The following is a 26,737-nucleotide window of genomic DNA, read 5'->3' as shown; positions in this document are numbered from 1 at the left end:
TGACCCTGTACAGCAAGCAACATAACTCCATCCTGCTTTTTGCAATAATTATTGCCCCTTTTGGACTTAGAAAATCATTTTCTTGGTTGAGTATTATGTTTAAGTCAACTTTTCTCATAAACTATCAAAGCTATTGCTTTAAAACTTGCAACAGTTTTTCACCATCATAAGTGGACATTGTACATCAAGAAACATAACTCTATCCTGCTTTTTGCAAGAATGATGGCCCTTTTTAGACTTAGAAAATCATGGGTAGGACAATATTTCTATTACACAAAAAAAAATCAGATGAGCGTCAGCACCCGCAAGGCGGTGCTCTTGTATAAAAGTTAACACCCCTTTTCTTTTTGGTTTTCTAAAGTAGCGATATAGTTCTTTAAGATAATATAAGTCTCTGAAAATCTGATATTCTAGAAAATGTCGAAAAACCGTTATAAAGTAAGTGGATTTTATATGAAATAAAGAACAGCCGGATTTAGTGGTGTTCAGCCTTTAAGTATAAACCAATCGCGGACGGAATAAAGTACGGCTTCAATAATGGGTTTTACTTTCCAAGTCAGACGGTGAGAATGTAAAAAAAAGTAATTTACTGTACAAATGCAATTAAAATCAATTTCCGATGAGCGACGTCCATCCAATCACGCTAGAAGGGTACGTATAACACTTATTGTATACTAATGAATTAAGATAAAAGTGATACATCAATCACCGCCCTCGAATCAACACATTTTTATTGTTAAATTTTCTAGTCAAAATCTACTAGTTTAGATAGTCCTACCCTACTAACGGGTATAGGTTACATCTACATCTACATCTTTCACCCAACCGTCGATTTCCGACTATCACTGGGCGGCAACATTCTACCAATTCAATTCCTTATTTATTTCATATTAATAACAAAATATTCAGACCTCATTTTCAGCACTTTAGAGCATTTCAATGATATGAAAACCATTATGGTCATTTAGTATAACATGTCTTCTTATCAAAAACACAGACACTTGGGGTCTGGAACCCCCAACCCCTCCAGCCTAAACTACTACGCACCTGTGTATATTTTTATCATCATCATCGTATATCCAGACCAAAACTATAATCACACAAGCCATGTTACACTTAATTTGAAAATATATATAATCTCTCACTAGCTTAAAAATACACAAGATATAAATCTTCGCCAGAAATATCTCGCACACCCACCTTGAAAAATCATCTCATGTTTACTATTTTAACAACTTTCCCCAAGAATTTTGGTGTTCTTCAGTACAGTTCATATTTTTCTTCAAAATGATATTCACGATAGTACTGAATTTTCAGTGTTGTCAACAGAATACGCGAAGAATTCTTCAATTGTCAAAAAATTCGCTCCATTTACAAAATCTTTCGACTACGTTAGCTATGGCTGCCGGCTTCATATTGTAAATATTTTTCGCGCAGCGAATACTGGAACCAGCTGGTTCCCATATTCATTACGCGATGTTTATTTATCGTACTAAGCCGGAAAGCCACAGTATACGCAGTCGAAAGATCTTGTAAATGGAGGAAAAAATTTCACAATTGTAATATTTCTCGCGTATTTTGTTGACAGCAGTGAAGATAAAGTATTATCATGAACATCATCTTGAAGAAAAATATATATTGTATGAAAGAACACCAAAATTCTTGGGGAAAGTTGTTAAAATAGTAAATATGAGATGATTTTTCAAGGTGGGTGTGCGAGATATATTTTCTGGCAAAGATTTATATCTTGTGTATTTTTAAGCTAGTGAGAGATTATATATATTTTCAAATTAAGTTTAACATTGCTTGTGTGATTATAGTTTGGGTCTGGATATACGATGATGATGATAAAAATATACACAGGTGCGTAGTAGTTTAGGCTGGAGGGGTTGGGGGTTCCAGACCCCAAGTGTCTGTGATCAAAAATAGAAAGATATTGACATGTTATGTTGTATATAAGAAAAATAATCTGATCTGAGAAACATCACCCTCTAAAAATGCCCCCATGAAAACAGCCGTTTAGCAGTTACGCGTAGGTAGACATTTTTCGCAAAGAATAAAACTTATTTCAAGAAATTAACAATGAAAATGGTCTAGATCTATTCTCAATACTATAAGCAATAAACATAAGCCAAAAATTTAACTGTCACCTCCTCATGTCACTCATTATACCAGATTTCATCCATAGCATGGAACTACATTTTGGACTACTTCACATGTAACACTGAGTAGTCACTTCCGGTTTTGTGTAATCCGTCCTATAGGTATTCGGCACATTCGTTTTGTAAATAATGATGCTATATAGTATTTATAGACAGTCCAGCACCTATTAACTATATATTAATTTATTGAAGCTAAACAACTCGGCAGTACTGCATTTCGCGACGACTGTCGTTACATGCTCTTGACATTTTTCAACCAAAAAAGATGGACCAAAAAAGATATGGACAAATATCCGCATGCCAACTACACCCTACACATGTTTATGTGGTTGTATTTTATTTGTAGAAGCTTTTAAATGGCTGTTTAAGTGTGAATTTCGCATAGCCACAATAATTTCTTTGAAACGTAGTCGTCAAATTTTTTTCAATTTTGAAATATTTACATGTATTTCTCTAGCCTTTCTCATTTGGCTTATCGGGACGACTTATTTTATGATCTAATATTTTATAGTTGTCACAGGGCTTTTCATCCTTATATAACAGAGGCCTGTATAAGGCCACTTCCCAATCCAAAAATATACTATTTTTTCCCAACTATGGCAGAGATATTTCCCAAAATGCAAGGTAAGATTTATCAAAATCATGCCAAAAGATGGTTAAGATTTTGTTTACATTTTAATATTTCCAGAGGAAGCTTTTGCCTGGTATTGATTTTTTGTTGCACTATAGCCTAACAGTGCAAAGAACCACATGTGACACATTACAAGTTTTAATCCGTTATGTTCCATGGCCTGGATTTGAGTCGTGTTTCAGGGGAGATAAATTTGATTCGTCTTTCGGTGTTTACTTCCGGTTGATTACTGTTCACAAAATGGACAATTATCGCGCATAAATTTCCCAATTTGAAAGGCCAAGGCCTCTTCCCAATTTGCTGATGAAAAGCCCTGTGTTATCCCTCTAAGCCTTACCCGTATCTGCGTTTTACTGTTAGGAAAACGAAGACTTTAAAAAATAAAAAAAGTCATAATATACTGGTCAGACTTTATTGCTTTAATAAATTAAACATTAATATTCGTGTAGAAACTTCATATGGGTTGAATTTATTCCATAATTTTAAATAAGAGACTTAAATCTTCGAAATATGATGTGACAGGTGCGAGGAGATATCTAACCTGACACCGATTTCAATAAGAGAAGACTGCCGATATGACACTAAATTACAGAAACAAAACACAAAATATACATTCATAAAATGTCAGCGAGGCAAGTTTATGCTTTAATGTCAACATAAATTCATTATCAGAGATGCAATCATTACAAATACTTTGTACATATACCAGAAGTCGTTCCCAACGGATTTTCATTGGGGATTTCCTATCAGAAATATGCATAATAAGTTTGGACGTGACGGAGTCAGCGACAGTCAAAAGTTCTCACGCTGTCCCGAAAAGTCCTAATATTTGGACTAGTATTTCTCCGAAATGATCAACCATCAACAACTTTAAAACTATCTGAAAGATACATGTGTAGGGTAGTGGCCAAGTGCCCCATTTGAACAAAATGCATGTTTCGGATGGCTCGCTTCAAGGTCAAGGTCATGCTTAAGGGTCAAAGCAATTTAGTGTCCACTCTGTAACTCTTGAACCCTTGGAAGGATTTCAAAGAAACTTGACACAAGTGTTCACCACATTGAGATGACGTGCAGAGTACATGTTTTGGATGGCTTGCTTCAAGGTCAAGGTCATACTTATTACTTAGGGGTCAAAGGTCATACCTTTGGGCGTATATTGCTCCGCTTTGCGGTGGTCTTGTTACATTTCTCACTCTCACCTTTATCATATTTATAATAATAATATCTTATATTACATTTTCAAATATTTGAGAGCCCTGTTCTTCCAACAGCTCTTGTTTTATGAAAAACTGAGTCGTATGACATAAGATTATCTCATATAGAGGTGTGTAAAGTTATTATTTCTATTGCAGGCAAGCTGTTGAAGAGATTCTAAGGGAAGCAAAGAGATCAAAGGAGCTTGCTAATGAATATGGAGCATTTGGATGGTATGAATTCAGTGCTCATTATCCAAGTATATGAAATTCTACTGTATAAACATCAAATTGAAGCTTCAAAGAGCTCGTAACAATTCAGACATTCACAATGAATCTGCTTTGATTTTGGAAATTTCACCATAAGACCTAGATTGTGTCAGTGTAACTATAAACCAACAACAAAAAATATTTTGTATTCAATTTCTATTTAAATAAAGGCAGTTGTTACTAACATGCAAAAATGTAATAGTGTCAAAAACATAACTGAATGTTCTTGGGTCTTGTAGAATCTCTATGGACTTATAATTGCATAAATTTATTTGTTTGCTACAATGTAGCTAGAATAGCAAAAATTTGGAGTACGCCTCTGATGTCTATGTTAGAGCTGTCCACAATATTCTTACAGCAGATGTGTTTAGTAAGATCTCATGATTGATTTTTAGCTCGACTATTCAAAGAATAGTAGAGCTATTGGACTCACCCATGCGTTCGTGTCCCGATTTGGTTAAGGTTTTGTATGTAAGCTGGTATCTCAGTAACCTCTTGTTTGATTGAAACTTCATACACTTATTCACTGTTATAAACTGACCTACATTGCACAGGTTCCATAACTCTATTTTGCTTTTTTACAAAATTATGCCCCTTTTTCGATTTAGAAATTCTTGGTTAAGGTTTTGTAGGTAAGCTGGTATCTCAGTAACCACTAGTGGGAATGGATTGAAACTTCACACACTTATTCACTGTGATAAACTGACCTACATTGCACAGGTTCCATTACTCTGTTTTGCTTTTTTACAAAATTATGCCCCTTTTTCTACTTAGAAATTCTTGGTTAAGGTTTTGTATGTAAGCTGGTATCTCAGTACCCACTAATGGGAATGGATTGAAACTTCACACACTTGTTCACTGCCATGATTTGACATGTCCTGTGCAGGTCCCGTAACTCTACTTTGCATTTTTAGCTCATCTGATTTTTTGAAAAAAAATGATGAGTTATTGTCATCACTTGAGCGGTTGTCGGCGTCGGCGTTGCCTGGTTAAGTTTTATGTTTAGGTCAACTTTTCTCCTAAACTATCAAAGCTATTGCTTTGAAACTTGGAATACTTGTTCACCATCATAAGCAGACCCTGTACATCAAGAAACATAACTCCATCTTGCTTTTTGCAAGATTTATTGCCCCTTTTGGACTTAGAAAATCAGTTTTCTTGGTTAAGTTTTATGTTAGGTCAGCTTTTATCCTAAACTATCAAAGCTATTGCTTTTAAAACTTGCAACACTTGTTCACCATCATAAGCTGACCCTGTACAGCAAGAAACATAACTCCATCCTGCTTTTTGCAAGAATTATGGCCCCTTTTGGACTTAGAAAATATCAGATTTCTTGGTTAAGTTTTATGTTTAGGTCAACTTTTTCTCTTAAACTATCAAAGCTATTGCTTTAAAACTTGCAACAGTTTTTCACCATCATAAGCTGACCCTATACAGCAAGGAACATAACTTCATCCTGCATTTTGCAATAATTATTGCCCCTTTTGGACTTAGAAAATCATTTTCTTAGTTGAATATTATGTTTAAGTCAACTTTTCTCATAAACTATCAAAGCTATTGCTTTAAAACTTGCAACAGTTTTTCACGATCATAAGTGGACACTGTACATCAAGAAACATAACTCTATCCTGCTTTTGCAAGAATGATGGCCCTTTTTAAACTTAGAAAATCATGGGTAGGACAATATTTCTATTATACAAAAAAAATCAGATGAGCGTCAGCACCCGCAAGGCGGTGCTCTTGTTTCAAAATTATGCCCCCTATTCTGACTTAGCAGTTTTTGGTTAAGTTTTTGTATGTAATCTGGTATCTCAGTATCCACTAATGGGAATGGATTGAAACTTTACATACTTGTTCACTGTCATGATCTGACATGCACTGTGTAGGTCCCATAACTCTACTTTGCATTTTTTCAAAATTATGCCCCTTTTTAGCTCATCTGATTTTTTGAAAAAAAATGATGAGTTATTGTCATCACTTGAGCGGTTGTAGGCGTCGGCGTCTGCCTTGGCGTTGCCTGGTTAAGTTTTATGTTTAGGTCAGCTTTTCTTCTAAACTATCAAAGCTATTCCTTTGAAAGTTGAAATACTTGTTCACCATCATAAGCTGACCCTGTATAGCAAGAAACATAACTCCATCTTGCTTTTTGCAAGATTTATGGCCCCTTTTGTACTTAGAAAATATCAGATTTCTTGGTTAAGTTTTATGTTTAGGTCAACTTTTTCTCTTAAAATATCAAAGCTATTGCTTTAAAACTTGCAACTCTTGTTCACCATCATAAGCTGACCCTGTGCAGCAAGCAACATAACTCCATCCTGCTTTTTGCAATAATTATTGCCCCTTTTGGACTTAGAAAAATCATTTTCTTGGTTGAATGTTATGTTTAAGTCAACTTTTCTCATAAACTATCAAAGCTATTGCTTTAAAACTTGCAAACAGTTTTCCACCATCATAAGTGGACACTGTACATCAAGAAACATAACTCTATCCTGCTTTTTGCAAGAATGATGGCCCTTTTTAGACTTAGAAAATCATGGGTAGGACAATATTTCTATTATACAAAAAAAATCAGATGAGCGTCAGCACCCGCAAGGCGGTGCTCTTGTTTCAAAATTATGCCCCCTTTTCTGACTTAGCAGTTTTTGGTTAAGTTTTTGTATGTAATCTGGTATCTCAGTATCCACTAATGGGAATGGATTGAAACTTTACATACTTGTTCACTGTCATGATCTGACATGCACTGTGTAGGTCCCATAACTCTACTTTGCATTTTTTCAAAATTATGCCCCTTTCTCGACTTTGTATTCATTCAGTTGACAAGGCTTTTGAATAGTCGAGCATTGCTGTCCTCTGACAGCTCTTGTTTGTGAATTGAGATAATTGCAGAATCTATGTGTTTTCAGGAAAAAGAGAGACATTTTACCAAATAAGCGTTTCCTGAATAATACTTTGGTGAGCACACTTCGACACAGCTATAGGGAGGATAAAAAGCACAGAGACGGTAGTTATCGTAAATATCAGAATCATATGAACAACAGACGCGGTAGAGGTAGAAATTATTATCGAAATCAGGGAGATCGTGAAGAAATTGTTGAACCAGAACCAAATGAACCGGAACCTGATTATGGAGAATTCGATGCTATTGCTTACTCAGACAAATGCACAGATTTGTATATCCGAGATTCACACAGAAAACATTCTTTTATGAAAGGGAACTTTGTAGAGAAGCGTTACAAGCATAGTTCCTCAGATTCCGAGGAGTCCTACACAGAGTATGATGATCCTTCACATGATAAATGGCAACATGACAGGTAATCTCTTGCTGCAGCTCTGATAGTTACACCAGTGTATAGTAGCACAGTGTAGAACATTCATAGAACTTTATCAAATTTTCATGTAGGAAATCACTTGACTCTCACCAATGCGTTCAAAACCTTTATTTGGGAGTAGAATTCTTCATGTCTTGTGGCTTACAGAAGTTTAGTGGTTCTACCCAAGTCCCTGCCCATGTCTGAAACAGTGTCAAGAGGGACACCTAACTGGGTTATTCCTCCACAATCAAGAGCTGGAAATGGCACCATATGATGGAAAATACTGGTGTGACTCTAAACCAAAACTACCGGTAATAGTTATATGAAATTTTTTCTGGTCATCTTGTCTACTGTACCATCCATGTTCATACATTCATGCATTAGATGTAAACTGAAGACTGTGTTCACCATGTAAAACCTATTTTCAGACTCTTTGGTTTGAAGTAATTCTTTAATATGGTACAGTAGGATGGACTTACATATTTTGTGTCCCACATAGAAAGGTATAATTGGTATTTCTTATCAGTTCTGTGCTTTCAAACATTATCAGTGTGTCATAAATACTTGCTATGTATTTTGCTGGTATAACTCCACTAAAGTGTTCACCCAATATCAAAAAGAGATGAAGGTCTGCCTGTAAACTATTTGTTCAGAATCAAGGTTATACCTTCACCAGTAAAGCTTCTTTTAGTTCATATCACATAAATTTAGAGGGAAAAATGCATGATTTTAAAGATTTTTATAAGGGGAAGAGGCCAGTAAATGGCACTTACTATACACGAAGATCCTACATCCATTGTTTTTAATATCATCTGAAAATGTATGTATTTGCCCATGTCTTTTACATAAATGCAAGACCTTATCACAAAATTCATGTAAATGCTGCAAAACTGCCACGTTAAAATTACAGAATTTCAGATTTATTTTTTGTTGGGTTTAACATCATACCAGCCAAATCATAGGTCAGGCTGAATGGCATTGCCACATGAAAGAATTCTCCACCCCAAACAAGGTTGTGAACTCACAGCAGGGAGGAATGTCACACTGAGGAGACTGTTAAAATGGGCCCATCTATAGAAATTTTGTTGTTTATCAGTTGTTTGTAGATCCATTGTAAACTGTTTTCTTGCTGATATTATTTATTTATATATGTAGCAGTTTTAATGGAAAGTAAAATGTAAAGAAAAACTAAACAACATTTGATGAAATCAATAATATCAATAATTACAGCTTTAAATCATATGTAAATCAAACTGATTCCTTGTTGGATTTTACTTTTTGTAGAACTTTTTCCCTGAAGGAGTGCTTGGTATATCAAAGTTATCTTGATGATTATAGTTGTTTTAAACCATGATTTTTAGCTTGACTATATGAAGTATGGAGAGCTGTCCTACTCGACCCAGTGTCGGCGTCCTTCCATGTCCGCACTTTGGTTAAATTTTTGATGCACTTTCTCTTTATCTCTGTAATTACATGATGGATTTGTTTCAAACTTAAAATAGTTATTCCTCATCAACACCCACATCAAATGGCACAAGGGCCATAATTCTTGCACCAATATTTCTTGAATTATCCCCCCTTTTGCTTAGAATTTCAGGTTAAAGTTTTGGTGCACTTTCACTCTATCTCAGTTATTACTAAATGGATTTGATTCAAATTTAAAATAGTTGTTTCACATCATCACCCATATCATATGACACAAGGTCCATAATTCTGGAACTAATTTTCCATGGATTACTGTAAAATCATTTAATTTCGTGGGCATGAAATTTCGTGGTTCTGGTCAAAATGGCAATTTCGTGGGGATATGAATTCGTGAATTTCAACTTTTGAACATAAAATGAAAAGAAATTTTACTTGTTCGTTGGGATTAAATTTTGTGGATTGACTCAATCACGAAATCCACGAAAATTTTACTTGTTCATTGGGATTAAATTTTGTGGATTGACTCAACCACGAAATCCACGAAAATTAGTCACCCACGAATATTAATGATTTCACAGTATACTCCTTTTTTACTTAGAATTTCAGGTTAAAGTTTTGGTGCACTTTCACTCTATCTCTGTTATTACTTTTATTCAAGCTTAAAATAGTTGTTACACATCATCACTCACATCATATGACACAAGGGCCATAACTCTTGCACCATTATTTCATGAATTATCCCCCCTTTTTACTTAGAATTTCAGGTTAAAGTTTTGATGCATTTTTACTCTATCTCAGTTATAACTACAAAATGTAAATACGTTTGATTCAGACATAAAATAGTTGTTCCACCTTACCACCCACATCATATGACACAAGGTGCACAATGCTGGCTCCAATTTTTCATGAATTATGCATCCTTTTACTTAGAATTTAAGGTTAATTTTGATGCATTTTCCCTATATCATAGTTATTACTAAATGGATTTGATTCAAACTTGAAGTATTTGTTCCACATCAATGCCCACATCATATGACACGAGGTGCATAACTCTTGCACGAATATTTTATGAATTATGCCCCCTTTTTGCTTAGATTTATTATTTATTTAGTGTTTTGATACACTTTATCTTTGTCTCTCTTATTACTTAATATTTCTGACACAGACTCAAGCTATTGTGCAATATCTTCAGCCACCGTTGGAGTCATTAAACACTCCTTTGACAGCTCCAGCTTCCTCAGATGTGCCCAGTGTCACTGTCCAGCATCGAAATAGTCGAGCACGCTGTCTCCTGTGACAGCTCTTGGTATACATCTTTTTTAGAATTTATGTCTTCATTTTGTCTTAACTTGCCCTTGAACTTGTTTTTGGTCAAAATGTTGTTTTGTGTCTATAATCTATGTTTAAGGGTAGATACCTTGCTGTTGAAATTTCATTGTGGACATTTCCAGTGATTTTACCCTTGAAGACCTGGTACGCTTCATGCCAGATGGCTGTTGTGCTGATTATGACAACTAATGATCTGTGCATTGATTATATATTGTTTACGTAAAATTCAGTAACAATCAGATATCGTTCCTTATTGTACATTTCATGATTCAAAAAAGTTATTTTACAGAATAATAATCACAATAATTATGCTGAAAGTGATAAAACTAAACAGTGCATCTTTGACTTCATTTTCTGTTTGAGACATTTATTTCCCTTGCTTTGTTTAAATGTGCTGCTATAAGAAAGAGTGATTCAAAGAAAGTATTTTGTTTTCCTCATTAAAATTTTGTGAACTTTGTTCAGGATGAATTATTTAAGTACAGGTGGGTGATCTGGCTTTTAACTTAAACATCTTTTCCATAAATACTGCTCAGAATTAGACCAAACTTGGTCTGCAGTGTCCTGGCTAGGTCCTTTCTAAAGTGTTTTCAGGTGGGGTTACCTTTAAACAACTTATTCTCTTGAAGCACTGGATTGATCTTAATCAAACTTGGTTTGTAGTATTCTTATAAAATTCTCTGTAAAGTTTCTTCAAATGAGAGCACTTAACCCAATTACATCTAAAAGTAAAAAAATCCTTAATTGACTTTTTCTTTGAACCATTTGGAGGATCTTCATTAAACTTGATCTGTAGGGCGCCTCCACGGTCAAGTGGTTAAAGTCGCTTCACTTCAAATCACTTGACCCTAACTGATGAGGGTTGGAGTCTTACTCAGGGCATCAAATTTTGCATGTGAGGAAGCTGTCCAGCTGGCTTATGGACAGTCGTTTGTTCTAGCCAGGTGCTGGGTAGTGATGAAATAGTGCATGGAGGGGCACGATCAAAGCTTGAAAATCACCATATTATCTATACTTGTGTTCATGCAATGTTAAACCCAACAAAAAATAAAATAAAACAAGAGATCACAGAGTGATCTTGGCACCCACCAATGTGCCATTTTTGAGTGTTCCATTTTAAGACTTTTTGACTAGATCAAGGTCAAATTTCATATCCGTACACAACACTGTGCATGTGGTCCAAATTCGAAAGCTGTAGCTTGAGAAATGTGAAAGTAGGTCACTAGATCAATTTCAAGAACAAAATTCTTTGTACACAAAACTATGCATGTGCATCAAGTTTGAAGGCTGTAGTTTGAGAAATTTGAAAGTAGGTCACTAGGTCAGCCTTAAGGTCAAAGTTTATTCCGGTACACAAAACTATGCAAGTGGTCCAGATTTGAAGGCTGTAGCTTGAGAAATGTGAAAGTAGGTCACTAGGTCAAAATCAAGGTCAAATTACACTTCAGAACACAAATCTATGCACGTGGTCCAAATTTAAAGCCTGTACCTTCAAAAATGTGAAAGTAGGTCACTAGGTCAATGTCAAGGTCAAAGTTTGTTTCGGTACACAATCCTATGCATGTGGTCTAAATTTAAAGCCTGTAGCTACAGAAATGTGAATGTAGGTCACTAGGTCAATCTTAAGGTCAAAGTTCATTTTGGTACACAAAACTATGCAAGTGGTCCAAATTTGAAGGCTGTAGCTCCAGAAATGTGAAAGTAGGTCACTAGGTCAAAATCAAGGTCAAATTTTATTTTGGAACACAGAACTATGCATGTGGTCCAAATTTGAAGCCTGTACCTTCAAAAATATGAAAGTAGGTCACTAGGTCAATGTAAAGGTCAAAGTTTGTTTCAGTACACAAAACTATGCATGTGGTCCAAATTTGAAGGCTGTAGCTTGAGAAATGTGAAAGTAGGTCACTAGGTCAAAATCAAGGTCAAATTTCATTTCGGAACCGAAACTATGCATGTGGTCCAAATTTGAAGCCTGTACCTTCAAAAATGTGAAAGTAGGTCACTAGGTCAATGTCAAGGTCAAAGTTTTTTTCAGTGCACAAAACTGTGCATGTGGTCCAAATTTGAAGGCTGTAGCTACAGAAATGTGAAAGTAGGTCACTAGGTCAAAATCAAGGTCAACTCATGTCAAGGTTCATCTTGCCACTCAAAACCATACATGTGGTCCAAATTTGAATGTTGTAGGTTATTGACAAGGGGATTTTAAAAACTTTTCCCTATATAAGTCTATATTAACCATGTGACCCCCAGGGCAGAGCCATATTTGACCCTAGGGGGATAATTTGAACAAACTTGGTAGAGAACCACTAGATGATGCTACATTACAAATGCCAAAGCCCTAGGCTTTGTGGTTTGGACAAGAAGATTTTCAAAGTTTTCCCCTATATAAGTCTATGTTAACCATGTGACCCCCAGTGCATGGCCATATTTGACCCTAGGGGGATAATTTGAACAATCTTAGTAGAAGACAACTAGATGATGTCACATACAAAATATCAAAGCCCTAGGCCCTGTGGTTTTGAACAAGAGGTTTTTCAAAGTTTTTCCCTATATAAACCATGTGACCCCCGGGGCGGGGCCATATTAGACCCCAGGGAAATAATTTGAATCATCTTGGTAGAGGACCACTAGATGATGCTTCATACCAAATATCAAAGCCCTAGGCTCTGTGGTTTTGGACAAGAAGATTTTCAAAGTTTTTCCCTATATAAATCTATGTAAATTATAGAAATAAACAAAGGGCCATAACTCACTAAACAATTGTTGAACCAGTCTGAATTTTAGGGGGACACAACTAGGGTACCAATACGTCATTCTGACAAAGTTTGGTCAAAATCCCCGTGGTAGTTTCTGAGGAGATGCGATAACGAGAAATTGTTAACGGACGGTAGGACGACGGACCACGGACGCAGAGTGATTTGAATAGCCCACCATCTGATGATGGCGGGCTAATAAACTTGATATGTGGCCTCCTTGAAAGGTCCTATGTCAGATTTGTTCAAGGGGGAAGTGAGTGATTTAGGGCGGTTATGGCCCTCTTGTTTTTTCTAAAATGCAGTATGCAAGAAAAACTGTCTACCATTGGTTGTAGATGCAGATGGGAATAATTGGCTCTTAGGTGACTGTTTTGGTGGTAACTCAGTAGAGCTTTGTTACTGCCAAAAAAGTTACTCTGGAACTGGATATTCCAATCAGCATGTGCAACCATTGAGAGATTATTGGGTTCAATAGATTTTAGCTACATGTATATTGTAAAATTCTTCTGTCAAATGGTTTCCTACAAATAATGCTAATACATGAACTGAAACTTATATATGTATATTGTTTTCCAGATTTGAAGGCAAGTGGTCAGACACTGGCTCTGCAGATGAATATGCAGCAGAGTTTGAGGAAAAAACTGAAGGAACTCAAAAGGATGAAGATGTATACAGACAAAGTAAAAACAAAAGACAACATTCTCATCAGACAGACAGAAGACAAGGCAAATCACACAGAGATTGTAAACCTGATCAGGGAAGTCTAAGGAAAAGAAGTCGTCCCAGTAGAGAGTCTCAGTTTAGACCTGAAGTTAATAACGTAGACTATGAAGGTGCTGGAACATCAAAATATAATGAAGGAAGTGGATATTCTGATGACGATATTTCAGATCTGCATCAAGCCAAAAAGATAATAAGGAGAGAGGATATGGTTATGTCAGAAACAGATGAAGAAAGTGATGAAGAATGCTTAAATTCAGGGACAGAATCTGCTGATAATATTGAAAAACCTAAGAAACATAAAGGTAAAAGCAAGAAAACAAGAAAACTGCCAAATGATGGCAAAACCTTGTGGGAAAAAATAAGTTCTAGAAGTATGTATGCTGATATAGAGGAAATAAAAATGAAGAAAGGTTCAGTTAGTGCAAAACATGATTTTGATAGAAAAGGAAATAGAAAATATTTAAAACAAGTGAAACTTGAAAAAGAAGAAAGGAGAGAAAAATATCTAAAACAAAAACAGAAAGATGAGGAAGAAGAAATGCAAAGGATAGCTGATAGGGAAAGGGAAGAACAAGCAATGAGAGACAAAGCTGAAAGAGAAAGGAAAGAAGAATCCATGAAAAGGCTTGCAGATAGAAAGAGAAAAGAAGAAGAAATGAGACATGAAGCTGAAAGAGAGAGAAATGAAATAGATATGAGAAGGGTTGCTGACATGCAGTGGCAAGAAGAGCAAATGAGGATGGCAGCCTTTGAACATTTTAGAGGGCGTCCACCAAGGAGACCATTCAGAGGCAGACCATTTATGAGAGGTAGACCTCTTTTCAGAGGTAGACCTCCAAGAGGTTTCAGGGGTGGGTTCCCTATGTTTCCACCCATTAATCCATTCTACGCTAGTTTTCTTTATGAAATGGATCCTTACCTTTTGGAAAAGTTTATAAAAGAACATGGTCACAAACTTTTAAAGAAATCTAAGCGTCGTGGATATAAATCTGAATCTAGTTCTAGGTCAAGATCTCGTTCAAGATCAAGGTCACATAGATATAAAAAGAAGAAAAAACGTTACTACTCTGACAGTGATTCAAGTTATTCAAGAGACAGGTCTAACAGTAGATCAAGAAGACATTCATCTAGACATAGTTCAAGTTATTCTAGAAGTAGGTCTAGACATCGGTCAGGAGATCGCCCTCGAAGTCGTTCTAGACATCGGTCGAGAGACCGCTCTAGAAGTCATTCTAGACATCGGACGAGAGATCGCTCTAGAAGTCATTCTAGATCAAGGAGGTACAGCTCAGACCATCATTCTAAAAGTAGATCTAGAAGTCACAGAAGCCGATCAAGACATAGAAGATCATATAGTCATGAATCAAGAAAAAATTCTGTCTCGGATAAAGATAGTTCTGAAAGATCTCATAGTCGTTCAAAAAGAAAACATAAAAAATCTAGAAAGCATAAAAAATCTAAACACAGAAAGCACTCAAGAAGTAAACACAGATCAAAGAAATCAAGTGAATCAGAGTCAGAAAATGAAGAGAACAGTGATCGTGGCAGTGAATCAGATAATGAAAGCAATGCAGTTGAAAGTGAAAAATCTGCATATAATGAAGAGCAGTATTCAGAAAATGGTGTTCAACTGGAGGAGGAAGAGTCTGAGGGGGAAATAGTGTCTGATGGCAAAGGTGACTTGGAGAATGTGTCGGATGAGGAGAGTGGTGAAGCTTGGAGTAGCTCTTCAGAGGAAGGTGTTTTAGAATGATGTTAAATGACAACAGAACGTGTCATACCTGATGAGGGATATATGATACCTAGCGAGTGCAGATCTTGATTAAAAGAAAATAGTCTCTGTTGATAAGTTTCACTTCTCTAAAGGTGGAATGTATGACACAAATTTGTCGAAAGGTGGAATGTATGACACAAATTTGTGTACATTCCATCTTTCGAGAAGTGAAACGTATCAACATTATTACATTTATGTAAAATTAGCAAAAATTAGTTTCCTATCTGAGGACAACTATTAGAATGACTTGATGGATGTCATTTCATGACCGGTAACAATTAAATTGAGATCAGTTTTAAAATATTATGGGTTATTGAAATAATAATTTATACATGCATTTATTTTGCTGTATAGAGGAAATTTAGAACTTGAGTTTGGTATTATTTATTTAAATGAATTGGTAAAATGAAGGTATTTGTTTAGTCTATATTCTAGTCTCCTTTACAGAGGTCTATATGATAATTACTACCCTGCCAATATTGGCTAAGGTGGACACTGTAAGTTTACAATCCATTTTTAGCTCGACTATTCAAAGAATAGTCTAGCTATTCTACTCACCCTGGCGTCGACGTAGGCGTCACACCTTGGTTAAGTTTTTGCATGCAAGTACATACAGCTATCATTTAAAGGCATATAGCTTTGAAACTTATTTATTCTTTTTCTAGGTCAATTACCAACCTCACTGGGTCAAGTTCCATAACTCTAACATTTATTTTGAGTAAATTATGCCCCCTTTTGGACTTACAAAATGTTGCTTAAAGTTTTACATGCAAGTTACTATCTCCAAAACTAATGCAGATATTGAATTGAAACTTCACATGTGTCTTCGGGGTTATAAAACTAGTTGATAGCACCAAGTCCCATAACTCTGACCTTCATTTTGGCCAAATTATGCCCCCTTTTGGACTTAGAAAATTTTGGTTAAAGTTTTGCGTGCAAGTACATACAGTTATTACTAAAAGGCATATAGATTTTAAACTTACTTTTTCTTTTTCTAGATCAATTACCTACCTCACTGGGTCAGGTCCCATAACTCTGACATGTATTTTGGCCAAATTATGCCCCCTTTTGGACTTTTACCTACCTCACTGGGTGAAGTTCCATAACTCTGACATGTATTTTGGCCAAATTATGCCCCCTTTTGGACTTGGAAAATTCTGGTTGAAGTTTTGCGTGCAAGTACATACAGCTATTACTAAAAGGCATATAGCTTTTAAACTTATTTTTTCTTTTTCTAGATCAATTACCTACCTCACTGGGTGAAGTCCCATAACTCTGACATGTATTTTGAGCAAATTATGCCCCCTTTTGGACTTAGAAAATCCTGGTTAAAGTTTTACATGCAAGTTACTATCTCCAAAACTAATGCAGATATTAAATTGAAACTTCACATGTGTCTTCGGGGTTATAAAACTAGTTGATAGAATCAAGTCCCATAACTCTGACATGTATTTTGGGCAAATTATGCCCCCTTTTGGACTTAGAAAATCCTGGTCAAAGTTTTGCGTGCAAGTACATACAGCTATTACCAAAAGGCATATAGCTTTGAAACTTCTTTGTTCTTTTTCTAGGTCAGTTACCAACCTCACTGGGTCAAGTTCCATAACTCTTAACATGTATTTTGAGCAAATTATGCCCCCTTTTGGACTTAGAAAATTCTGGTTAAAGTTTTACGTGCAAGTTACTGTCCTCAAAACTAATGCAGATATGGAATTAAAACTTAACATGTTTCTTCGGGGTTATAAAACTAGTTGATAGCATCAAGTCCCATAACTCTGATATGCATTTGGTCAAATTATGTCCCGTTTCGAACTTAAAATTCTTTTGATATTTAACATTTTGGGTAATAATTTCCTGCTTCTGTGACAATATTCCGAATAGTCGAGCTTGGCTGTCTTACGGACAGCTCTTGTTTCTTTAGACAAGTCTGTTGGTCTGAATTCTGTCATGATATAACTATTTGGAGATAATGCAAATTATTTTACCAGTACTCATGTTTCTGTGGAAGTAAGAAGAGGTTGAATAAACCTTTTGTATCTCTTGAAGTCAGTGAAGATTTGTGAGTGAATCAGCTGTCATTTAAAGAATATGTTTGCTGTTTTGGGGAACACATGCAACTGTTAAAAACACTTAAAGCTCTCAAAGTTGGTTAAATTGTAACAGTTGCTTTAAATAATTTCAAATATTTCACCTAGAATCATGAAACACCATAAACAGTGACAGGAAGTGGGGGCACCAGTGTACTAGGGACACATATCTAGTTATTTCATAGTGGTGTTTCAAAATCTTTTAACCAGTATTACATGAAATTTAGGAGTGATCAAATTTATTATCTAACTTTTTATTGCCATTTGCAGATGTACAAGTGATTAATTTTTTTTTAAGAAAAATAAGTAGATTCCTGAAAATTGTGATTAATTTTTCATGCTGTGTATTTTTTTCAGTCAAAGTCTATAGCAGCATGATATGTGCTGTATGTTGTAAATGTATTAGTTCTAGAAAAATACTAATATTTGATCCCTGTAACAAGTTATGTGACAAAATATTGTAGTGTAATTAAAGGAAATAATCTTTAAAGTATTGTATGTTACTTCCTCTATTATCATAAACTCGGCTAAACAGCATTTTATACTATAAGTATCTCTTAGTTATGTCTGTCCATCGGTCAGAAATATGGTACTGTCCCAAGATCAGTTTTTATAGTCCGGAACATAGGCTTTAAAAATTGAAATTTATAGCCCAGCAGGTAATACAATGGTATTAGCCGGTATGAATAGCTAAACCCCAGTATTTTGAGAACTATTTAAAATTATAAAAAAGTTAAACATACACACAAGGAGGTCAAAATAAGCAAATGAAGGAATACAATGAAGCGACACCTAGAAACGATCGGCAGCCAAAACAACACTAGGGAATTATAACTTGTTTATAGTGCATCAAACCATACTCTTCATTCCGAACATGATTCAAAGGTACAGAGTGTAAATTAAGGGACAAATACCAAAGCAAAGCAGTGCACAGTCCAAATTAAAGCAGAAAGTGTAGCGTCCACTTGTGAAGCGGTTTAAACTCAAACACGCAGGGTTTTTTAAAACAGCAGGGTCGTGCCTGCACTTAGTGAAACTTAAAACTAGGCAAAATATATTTTGAAGTTTAACGACACCCCGACACTATTATAGGTCATGTGTCGACTTACAATGTTTTCATGCTGGATAAGCTCTCTGTGCCCCTCTAGGCATTATAAAAGACTGACGGGAATCTGGGTTGAACAACCAACCTTTTTTAAGCCAACTGGACGGCTTCCTTACATGAAAGAATTCTACACATCCAGCGAGATTTCAAACCCCAAGCAGTGATGGATAAAGATTTAAAGCCAACAGCCACTGATGCTCCGTGACCAAAATATGATACGAAAATGTCCAGAAAAGATTAATTATTAACATCCCCATAAACGTCAAGAGAGTGATATTCCTTCTTGTAACAAAGTCTCAGTTACAGTGTGGACGGCTAAGACACTTTCCTACGGAGGTGAAGGTCCCGGGTTCGATTCCTGGCTACTTATATTGCGGTGTGTCCTTGAGCAAGGCACTTTATCACGATTGCCTCGGTCGACCCAGCTGTTAATGCTATGGTTAAGGTGTAATTGGGTTAACTGTTTAAAATATGGTCGCTCAAAAGCTCAATAGAGCTTATTTTCATTGTTTCACAAAGCGACGGTAAATAAAATCAAAGAAGTATAAATTTATTTTTATAGCTCTTTGATAAAATTTACCTTTACTTTTGAACTTACAAAGAAATCGTAAATACGATAGAAAAATGGCGATCAATGTAACATGTGATAATAGTACCTTGTTGAAGGAGTTTAGTTGTAATTTATTTAATATTTTCGTCTTAGTCCTAAATGTAACTACATGCTTAGAAAATCTAATTTGTTTGAGAAAAGTGCATTGCATTCAGGGTAAGACAGAAGGGGGCAGTAAAGGAGCCAACCTTCCACAGTTTCACATACCAGAGATCTACAGTGGTTTCCAAATTGATAACGAACCACTGATAGCTAAGAATGGACTATTTTTTTTTTTTCCCGAAAAAATATTGACAAACCAAAAAATCCCCCTTATTCCAATGTATGTTACGTACATTTTTATCGACTGTTCTCTCCTTTGTTGCAAAAACCTGGTCGGTGTCCAGGCGTACTTCAATATTGTAAACGAGGGGAATGTACAATGCTGAAATTCATATAACCTCTCTCACTACAATATTTTTTTTTATAAATAATATCATAATCAATGGATGTTGATAAAACTGACATATTCATTTAACTAATAGCTCCCGAGAATATATTATAGCATTAATAACCATAGGAGTTAAACACATTATAAGAATATCGTTCAGATAGCGTGATATGTTGTTCAAAACCACGTGTTTAAAATTGTTTCAATTATTAATGAAAATATGGTATTTAAATATCGCATATAACACTTTATATTTTATTGCCTTGGGAAAGTGGGGGAGGGGTGCGGGGAGAGTGTACTGGATTCAGATATAAAAAAAAAACCCTCTGTATTTGAGGTTGCATTTCACAAACGAAATATAGTTTGCTTTTGTGGAAAAGGGTAACTTGCAAGCTATATTGTTCTCGTCATGCATTTACAAAATCTCAAAAATAGAACAAGTTGAAACCACATGCTTTCCAACACGACAAAAACAAAACTGTTTCAGGCTGGGTTTGATTGAGCCTGCACATTAGGACGGTAGTGAAAATGCAAGCTTCCGTCAGTGCCCTCTAGTACCGTTGGTTGAGCAGAACTCGACATTTGTACATGTTTCAATCAATAAAATATAATTAAGTAGATGTGTTTATGGAACCTTTGGAACAACAATACACTAAAAAATGCAATTCCGTGAAAAGCGGCGTATGGTTCCCGGTTAAAATAATGAAGTAGCCCTAAAAGAGAAAACAAGTAACATAATAACATACTATTTTTGTTTATGAGTGAAAATGAATATATCTGCCATAGATAATATAAGAGGCACATGCCATTTTGACTAAAGTGATGCGTTGTATTTTAATTAGGCGCATTTGTTTCTTTAAAACCAGGAAGATTGTATTCATGCATTTCAAATGTATGTACAGAAAGATGGTATTACACTAAAAGTGAAAGCACACGCACGCACGCACAGAGAGAGAGAGAGACTAGTTAAAAGCAGCATTAAGAGTGAGTGAACAATAAGGTTCATCAAACTACCAGCTGTTTCATCGCTACTGATCATTCCAAGGCTATACCCAACTATTTTCTATGGTGACTGATTTGTGCCATTTCGTTATTTCCTTCTGTTGTAGAACGTCTGGCGGGTTGGCGTTTGGCGGGGCGCCATAACGAGAACCGTTTGACCTAGAACCTTCAAACTTTATTTGCAAATTGGTCTTGGTCAGTAGACGATCCCTATCGACCTCGGGACCAATATGTCATGCTCCTCTTTTCTCCTTATAACAAGATCTTTCTCGTACAAACGAATTTTTTCTCTTCATTACAACAATAGACAAGGGCTCAGAAGTGAATAAGGTAGCGATGTTGATACTTGGCACAACAATCAAGTGCTGGTAAGTTCATACGGCAATAATGTCTATACTGGGCACAGCAAAGAAGAGCTGCTATGTAAATAGAGCAACAAGGGCTGAGAAGTGAATAAAGCAAGAATGTAGATATCGGATCGACAAATAATTGCTAAGAAGTGAATAAGGGAAGAATGTCGAAATTGGGTACAGCAAATCAGGACTGAGAAGTGAATAATGCAGCAATGTCGATATTGGATGCAGAAAATCAGGACTGAGAAGTGAATAAGGCAGCAATGTCGATATTGGATGCAGCAAGCAAAGACTTAGAAGTGAATAAGGCAACAATGTTGATATTGGTTACAGCAAACAAGGAATGGGAAGTCAATAAGGCGACGATGTCAATGTTGTATGCAGCAAGCAAAGACTGAGAAGTGAATAAAGCAAGAATGTCTATATTGGATGTAGCAAACAAGGAATGAGAATTGAATAAGGCGACGATGTCAATGTTGTATGCAGCAAACAAAGACTGAGAAGTGAATAAAGCAAGAATGTCGATATTGGTTGCAGCAAACAAGGAATGAGAAGTGAATAAGGTGACAATGTCAATGTTGTATGCAGCAAGCAAAGACTTAGAAGTGAATAAAGCAAGAATGTCGATATTGGTTGCAGCAAACAAGGAATGAGAAGTGAATAAGGTGACAATGTCAATTTTGTATGCAGCAAGCAAAGACTGAGAAGTTGATAAAGCAAGAATGTCGATATTGGTTGCAACAAACAGGGTCTGAGAAGTAAATAAGGCAACAATGTCAATATTGAATGCAGCAAGCAAAGACTGAGAAGTGAATAAAGCAAGAATGTCGATAACAAGGAATGAGAAGTGAATTAGGTGACAGTGTCAATGTTGTATGTAGCAAGCAAAGACTGAGAAGAGAATAAAGCAAGAACGTCGATAATGGTTGGAGCAATCAAGGCCTGAGAAGTGAATAAGGCAACAATGTCAATATTTAATGTAGCAAGCAAAAATTGAGAAGTGAATAAAGCTACAATGTCGATACTGGTTGCAGCAATCAAGGCCTAAGAAGTGAATAAGGCAACAATGTCAATGCTGTATGTAGCAAGCAAAGACCGAGAAGTGAAAAAGCAAGAATGTCGATATTGGTAGCAGCAAACAAGGTCTGAGAAGAGAATAAGGCAACAATGTCAATATTGAATGCAGCAACCAAAGACTGAGAAGTGAATAAAGCAAGAATGATCGATATTGGTTTGGGCAACAACCATGTCTGAAAGTAAATAAGGCAACAATGTCAATATTGAATGCAGCAGAAAAGACTGAGAAGTTGATAAAGCAAGATGTCGTTATTGGTTGCAACAAACAGGGTCTGAGAAAGTAATAATAAGCACAATGTCAATATTGAATGCAGCAAGCAAAGACTCAGCAAGCGAAGACTGAGAAGTGAATAAAGCAAGAATGTCGATATTGGTTGTAACAAACAAGGTCTGAAAGTAAAATAAGGCAACAATGTCAATATTGAATGCAGCAATCAAAGACTGAAAGTTGATCAAAGCAAGAATGTCGTTATTGGTTGCAAAAACAAGGTCTGAAAAGGGTAAATAAGAAAACAATGTCAATATTAAATCCCATCAGCAAAGACTCAGCAAGCGAAGACTGAGAAGTGAATAAACAAAGATGTCGATATTGGTTGCAACAACAAGGTCTGAGAAGTAAATAAGGCAACCAATGTCCATATTAAATGCAGCAGAAAAGACTGAGAAGTTGATAAAGCAGAATGTCGATAATTGGTTGCAACAACAGGGTCTGAGAAGTAAATAAGGCAACAATGTCAATATTGAATGCACAGCAAAGACTGAGAAGATGAATAAAAGCATAGAAATGTCGATATTGGTTGCAACAAACAAGGTCTGAGAAGTGAATAAGGCAACAATGTCAATATTGATGCAGCAAGCAAAGACTGAGAATTTGAATAAGCAAGAATGTCGATATTGATTGCAACAAACAAGGTCTGAGAAGTGAATAAGGCAACAATGTCAATATTGAATGCATCAAGCAAAGACTGAGAAGTTGTTAAAGCAAGAATGTCGATATTGGTTGCAGCATACAAGGTCTGAGAAGTGAATAAGGCAACAATGTCAATGTTGTATGTAGCAAGCAAAGACCGAGAAGTGATAAAGGAAGAATGTCGATATTGGTTGCAGCATACAAGGTCTGAGAAGTGAATAAGGCAACAATGTCAATATTGAATGCAGCAAGCAAAGACTGAGAAGTTGATAAAGCAAGAATGTCGATATTGGTTGCAACAAACAAAGTCTGAGAAGTAAATAAGGCAACAATGTCAATATTGAATGCAGCAAGCAAAGACTGAGAAGTTGATAAAGCAAGAATGTCGATATTGGTTGCAACAAACAGGGTCTGAGAAGTAAATAAGGCAACAATGTCAATATTGAATGCAGCAAGCAAAGACTCAGCAAGCGAAGACTGAGAAGTGAATAAAGCAAGAATGTCGATATTGGTTGCAACAAACAAGGTCTGAGAAGTAAATAAGGCAACAATGTCAATATTGAATGCAGCAAGCAAAGACTGAGAAGTTGATAAAGCAAGAATGTCGATAATAAATGCGGCAACAGGTTGAGAAGTAAATTTAGGAACAAGTGTCAATATTAAATGCAGCAAGCAAAGACTGAGAAGTTAATAAAGCAAGAATGTCGATATTGGTTGCAACAAACAAGGTCTGAGAAGTAAATAAGGCAACAATGTCAATATTGAATGCAGCAAGCAAAGACTGAGAAGTTGATAAAGCAAGAATGTCGATATTGGTTGCAACAAACAAGGTCTAAAGAAGTAAATAGGCAACAATGTCAATTTGAATGCAGCAAGCAAAGACTGAGAAGTTGATATAGCAAGAATGTCGATATTGATTGCAACAAACAAGGTCTGAGAAGTGAATAAGGCAACAATGTCAATATTGAATGCAGCAAGCGAAGACTGAGAAGTGAATAAGGCAAGAATGTCGATATTGGTTGCAACAAACAAGGTCTAAAAAGTAAATAAGGCAACAATGTCAATATTGAATGCAGCAAGTAAAGACTGAGAAGTTGATAAAGCAAGAATGTCGATATTGGTTGCAATAAACAAGGTCTGAGAAGTAAATAAGGCAACAATGTCAATATTGAATGCAGCAAGCAAAGACTGAGAAGTAGATAAAGCAAGAATGTCGATATTGGTTGCAACAAACAGGGTCTGAGAAGTAAATAAGGCAACAATGTCAATATTGAATGCAGCAAGCAAAGACTCGGCAAGCGAAGACTGAGAAGTGAATAAAGCAAGAATGTCGATATTGGTTGCAACAAACAAGGTCTGAGAAGTGTATAAGGCAACAATGTCAATATTGAATGCAGCAAGCGAAGACTGAGAAGTGAATAAAGCAAGAATGTCGATATTGGTTGCAACAAACAAGGTCTGAGAAGTAAATAAGGCAACAATGTCAATATTGAATGCAGCAAGCAAAGACTGAGAAGTTGATAAAGCAAGAATATCGATATTGGTTGCAACAAACAGGGTCTGAGAAGTAAATAAGGCAACAATGTCAATATTGAATGCAGCAAGCAAAGACTCAGCAAGCGAAGACTGAGAAGTGAATAAAGCAAGAATGTCGATATTGGTTGCAACAAACAAGGTCTGAGAAGTAAATAAGGCAACAATGTCAATATTGAATGCAGCAAGCAAAGACTGAGAAGTTGATAAAGCAAGAATGTCGATAATAAATGCGGCAGACAAGGTCTGAGAAGTGAATAAGGCAACAATGTCAATATTGAATGCAGCAAGCAAAGACTGAGAAGTTGATAAAGCAAGAATGTCGATATTGGTTGCAACAAACAAGGTCTGAGAAGTGTATAAGGCAACAATGTCAATATTGAATGCAGCAAGCGAAGACTGAGAAGTGAATAAAGCAAGAATGTCGATATTGGTTGCAACAAACAAGGTCTGAGAAGTAAATAAGGCAACAATGTCAATATTGAATGCAGCAAGCAAAGACTGAGAAGTTGATAAAGCAAGAATGTCGATATTGGTTGCAACAAACAAGGTCTGAGAAGTAAATAAGGCAACAATGTCAATATTGAATGCAGCAAGCAAAGACTGAGAAGTTGATAAAGCAAGAATGTCGATAATAAATGCGGCAGACAAGGTCTGAGAAGTGAATAAGGCAACAATGTCAATATTGGTTGCAACAAACAGGGTCTGAGAAGTAAATAAGGCAACAATGTCAATATTGAATGCAGCAAGCAAAGTCTGAGAAGTTGATAAAGCAAGAATGTCAATATTGGTTGCAACAAACAGGGTCTGAGAAGTTAATAAGGCAACAATGTCAATATTGAATGCAGCAAGCAAAGACTGAGAAATTGATAAAGCAAGAATATCGATATTGGTTGCAACAAACAGGGTCTGAGAAGTGAATAAGGCAACAATCTCAATTTTGAATGCAGCAACCAAAGACTGAGAAGTGAATAAAGCAAGAATGTCGATATTGGTTGCAACATACAAGGTCTGAGAATTGAATAAGGCAACAATGTCAATACTGAATGCAGCAAGCAAAGACTGAGAAGTTGATAAAGCAAGAATGTCGATATTGGTTGCAACAAACAAGGTCTGAGAAGTGAATAAGGCAACAATGTCAATATTGAATGCAGCAAGCAAAGACTGAGAAGTTGATAAAGCAAGAATATCGATATTGGTTGCAGCATACAAGGTCTGAGAAGTGAATAAGGCAACAATGTCAATATTGAATGCAGCAAGCAATGACTGAGAAGTTAATAAAGCAAGAATGCCGATATTGGTTGCAACAAACAAGGTCTGAGAAGTGAATAAGGCAACAATGTCAATATTGGATGCAGCAAGCAAAGACTGAGAAGTTGATAAAGCAAGAATATCGATATTGGTTGCAGCATACAAGGTCTGAGAAGTGAATAAGGCAACAATGTCAATATTGAATGCAGCAAGCGATGACTGAGAAGTTGATAAAGCAAGAATATCGATAATAAATGCGGCAGACAAGGTCTGATAACTGAAAATAAAGCAGCAACATTCGACGATATGGGGCGCAACAAACAAGAGCTGAGAAGTGAATTATAGAAACAACAATGTCATTATTTGGGAACAGCTGAAAGCAAGGAGGTAATATCAAAGATGTAAGGAAATATTCTAGAAGAACAGAAAACAGGGCTAGCCTTGCATCGCATCCAGTCTATCTACCTAACTCATCTTCCCCTGAAATCTTGGAAGATGAAAACTTCCATACTGTGCAAAAGCAGTATTTAAAAAAAATGATGTTTTTCTTTTACCTTTTTTTCCTAAGGCAATTACCAGAAATTATTAACATAGAAACAGCTTCAAACATAGACCAGAATGCATTGCTCACGTGGGATACCAAATAGACTTTTCTACTTTTTCAAGCATTTTAGTAAATGTATTTTTTTACAACTCTTCTATTTTCTTGGCATAACGAATAAATAGTTATATGGCTAGTAACACAGTTTTCTCTTCATGTGGGATTTTTTAAAAAGAAGAATATAGAAATGAAGAAAAATATAAA

The 26,737-nt window shown here is 35.9% G+C and overlaps 1 protein-coding gene across 1 annotated transcript; it reads left to right on the top strand.

The window, feature by feature from the left end:
• The first annotated feature begins 520 nt into the window (after positions 1-520).
• Positions 521-18,151, top strand: LOC123556715 (serine/arginine-rich splicing factor 4-like). Its single transcript, XM_045347637.2, has 4 exons — positions 521-651; positions 4,146-4,220; positions 7,160-7,567; positions 13,654-18,151. Exons 1-4 carry the CDS (start codon positions 620-622, stop codon positions 15,551-15,553), a joined length of 2,415 nt encoding a protein of 804 aa, XP_045203572.2. The 5' UTR covers positions 521-619; the 3' UTR covers positions 15,554-18,151.
• Positions 18,152-26,737: the final 8,586 nt, after the last annotated feature.

The sequence above is a fragment of the Mercenaria mercenaria genome, chromosome 5 (assembly GCF_021730395.1).
Source record: "Mercenaria mercenaria strain notata chromosome 5, MADL_Memer_1, whole genome shotgun sequence".
NCBI lineage: Eukaryota > Metazoa > Mollusca > Bivalvia > Venerida > Veneridae > Mercenaria > Mercenaria mercenaria.
This window is presented reverse-complemented; position numbering and strand designations above follow the sequence as displayed.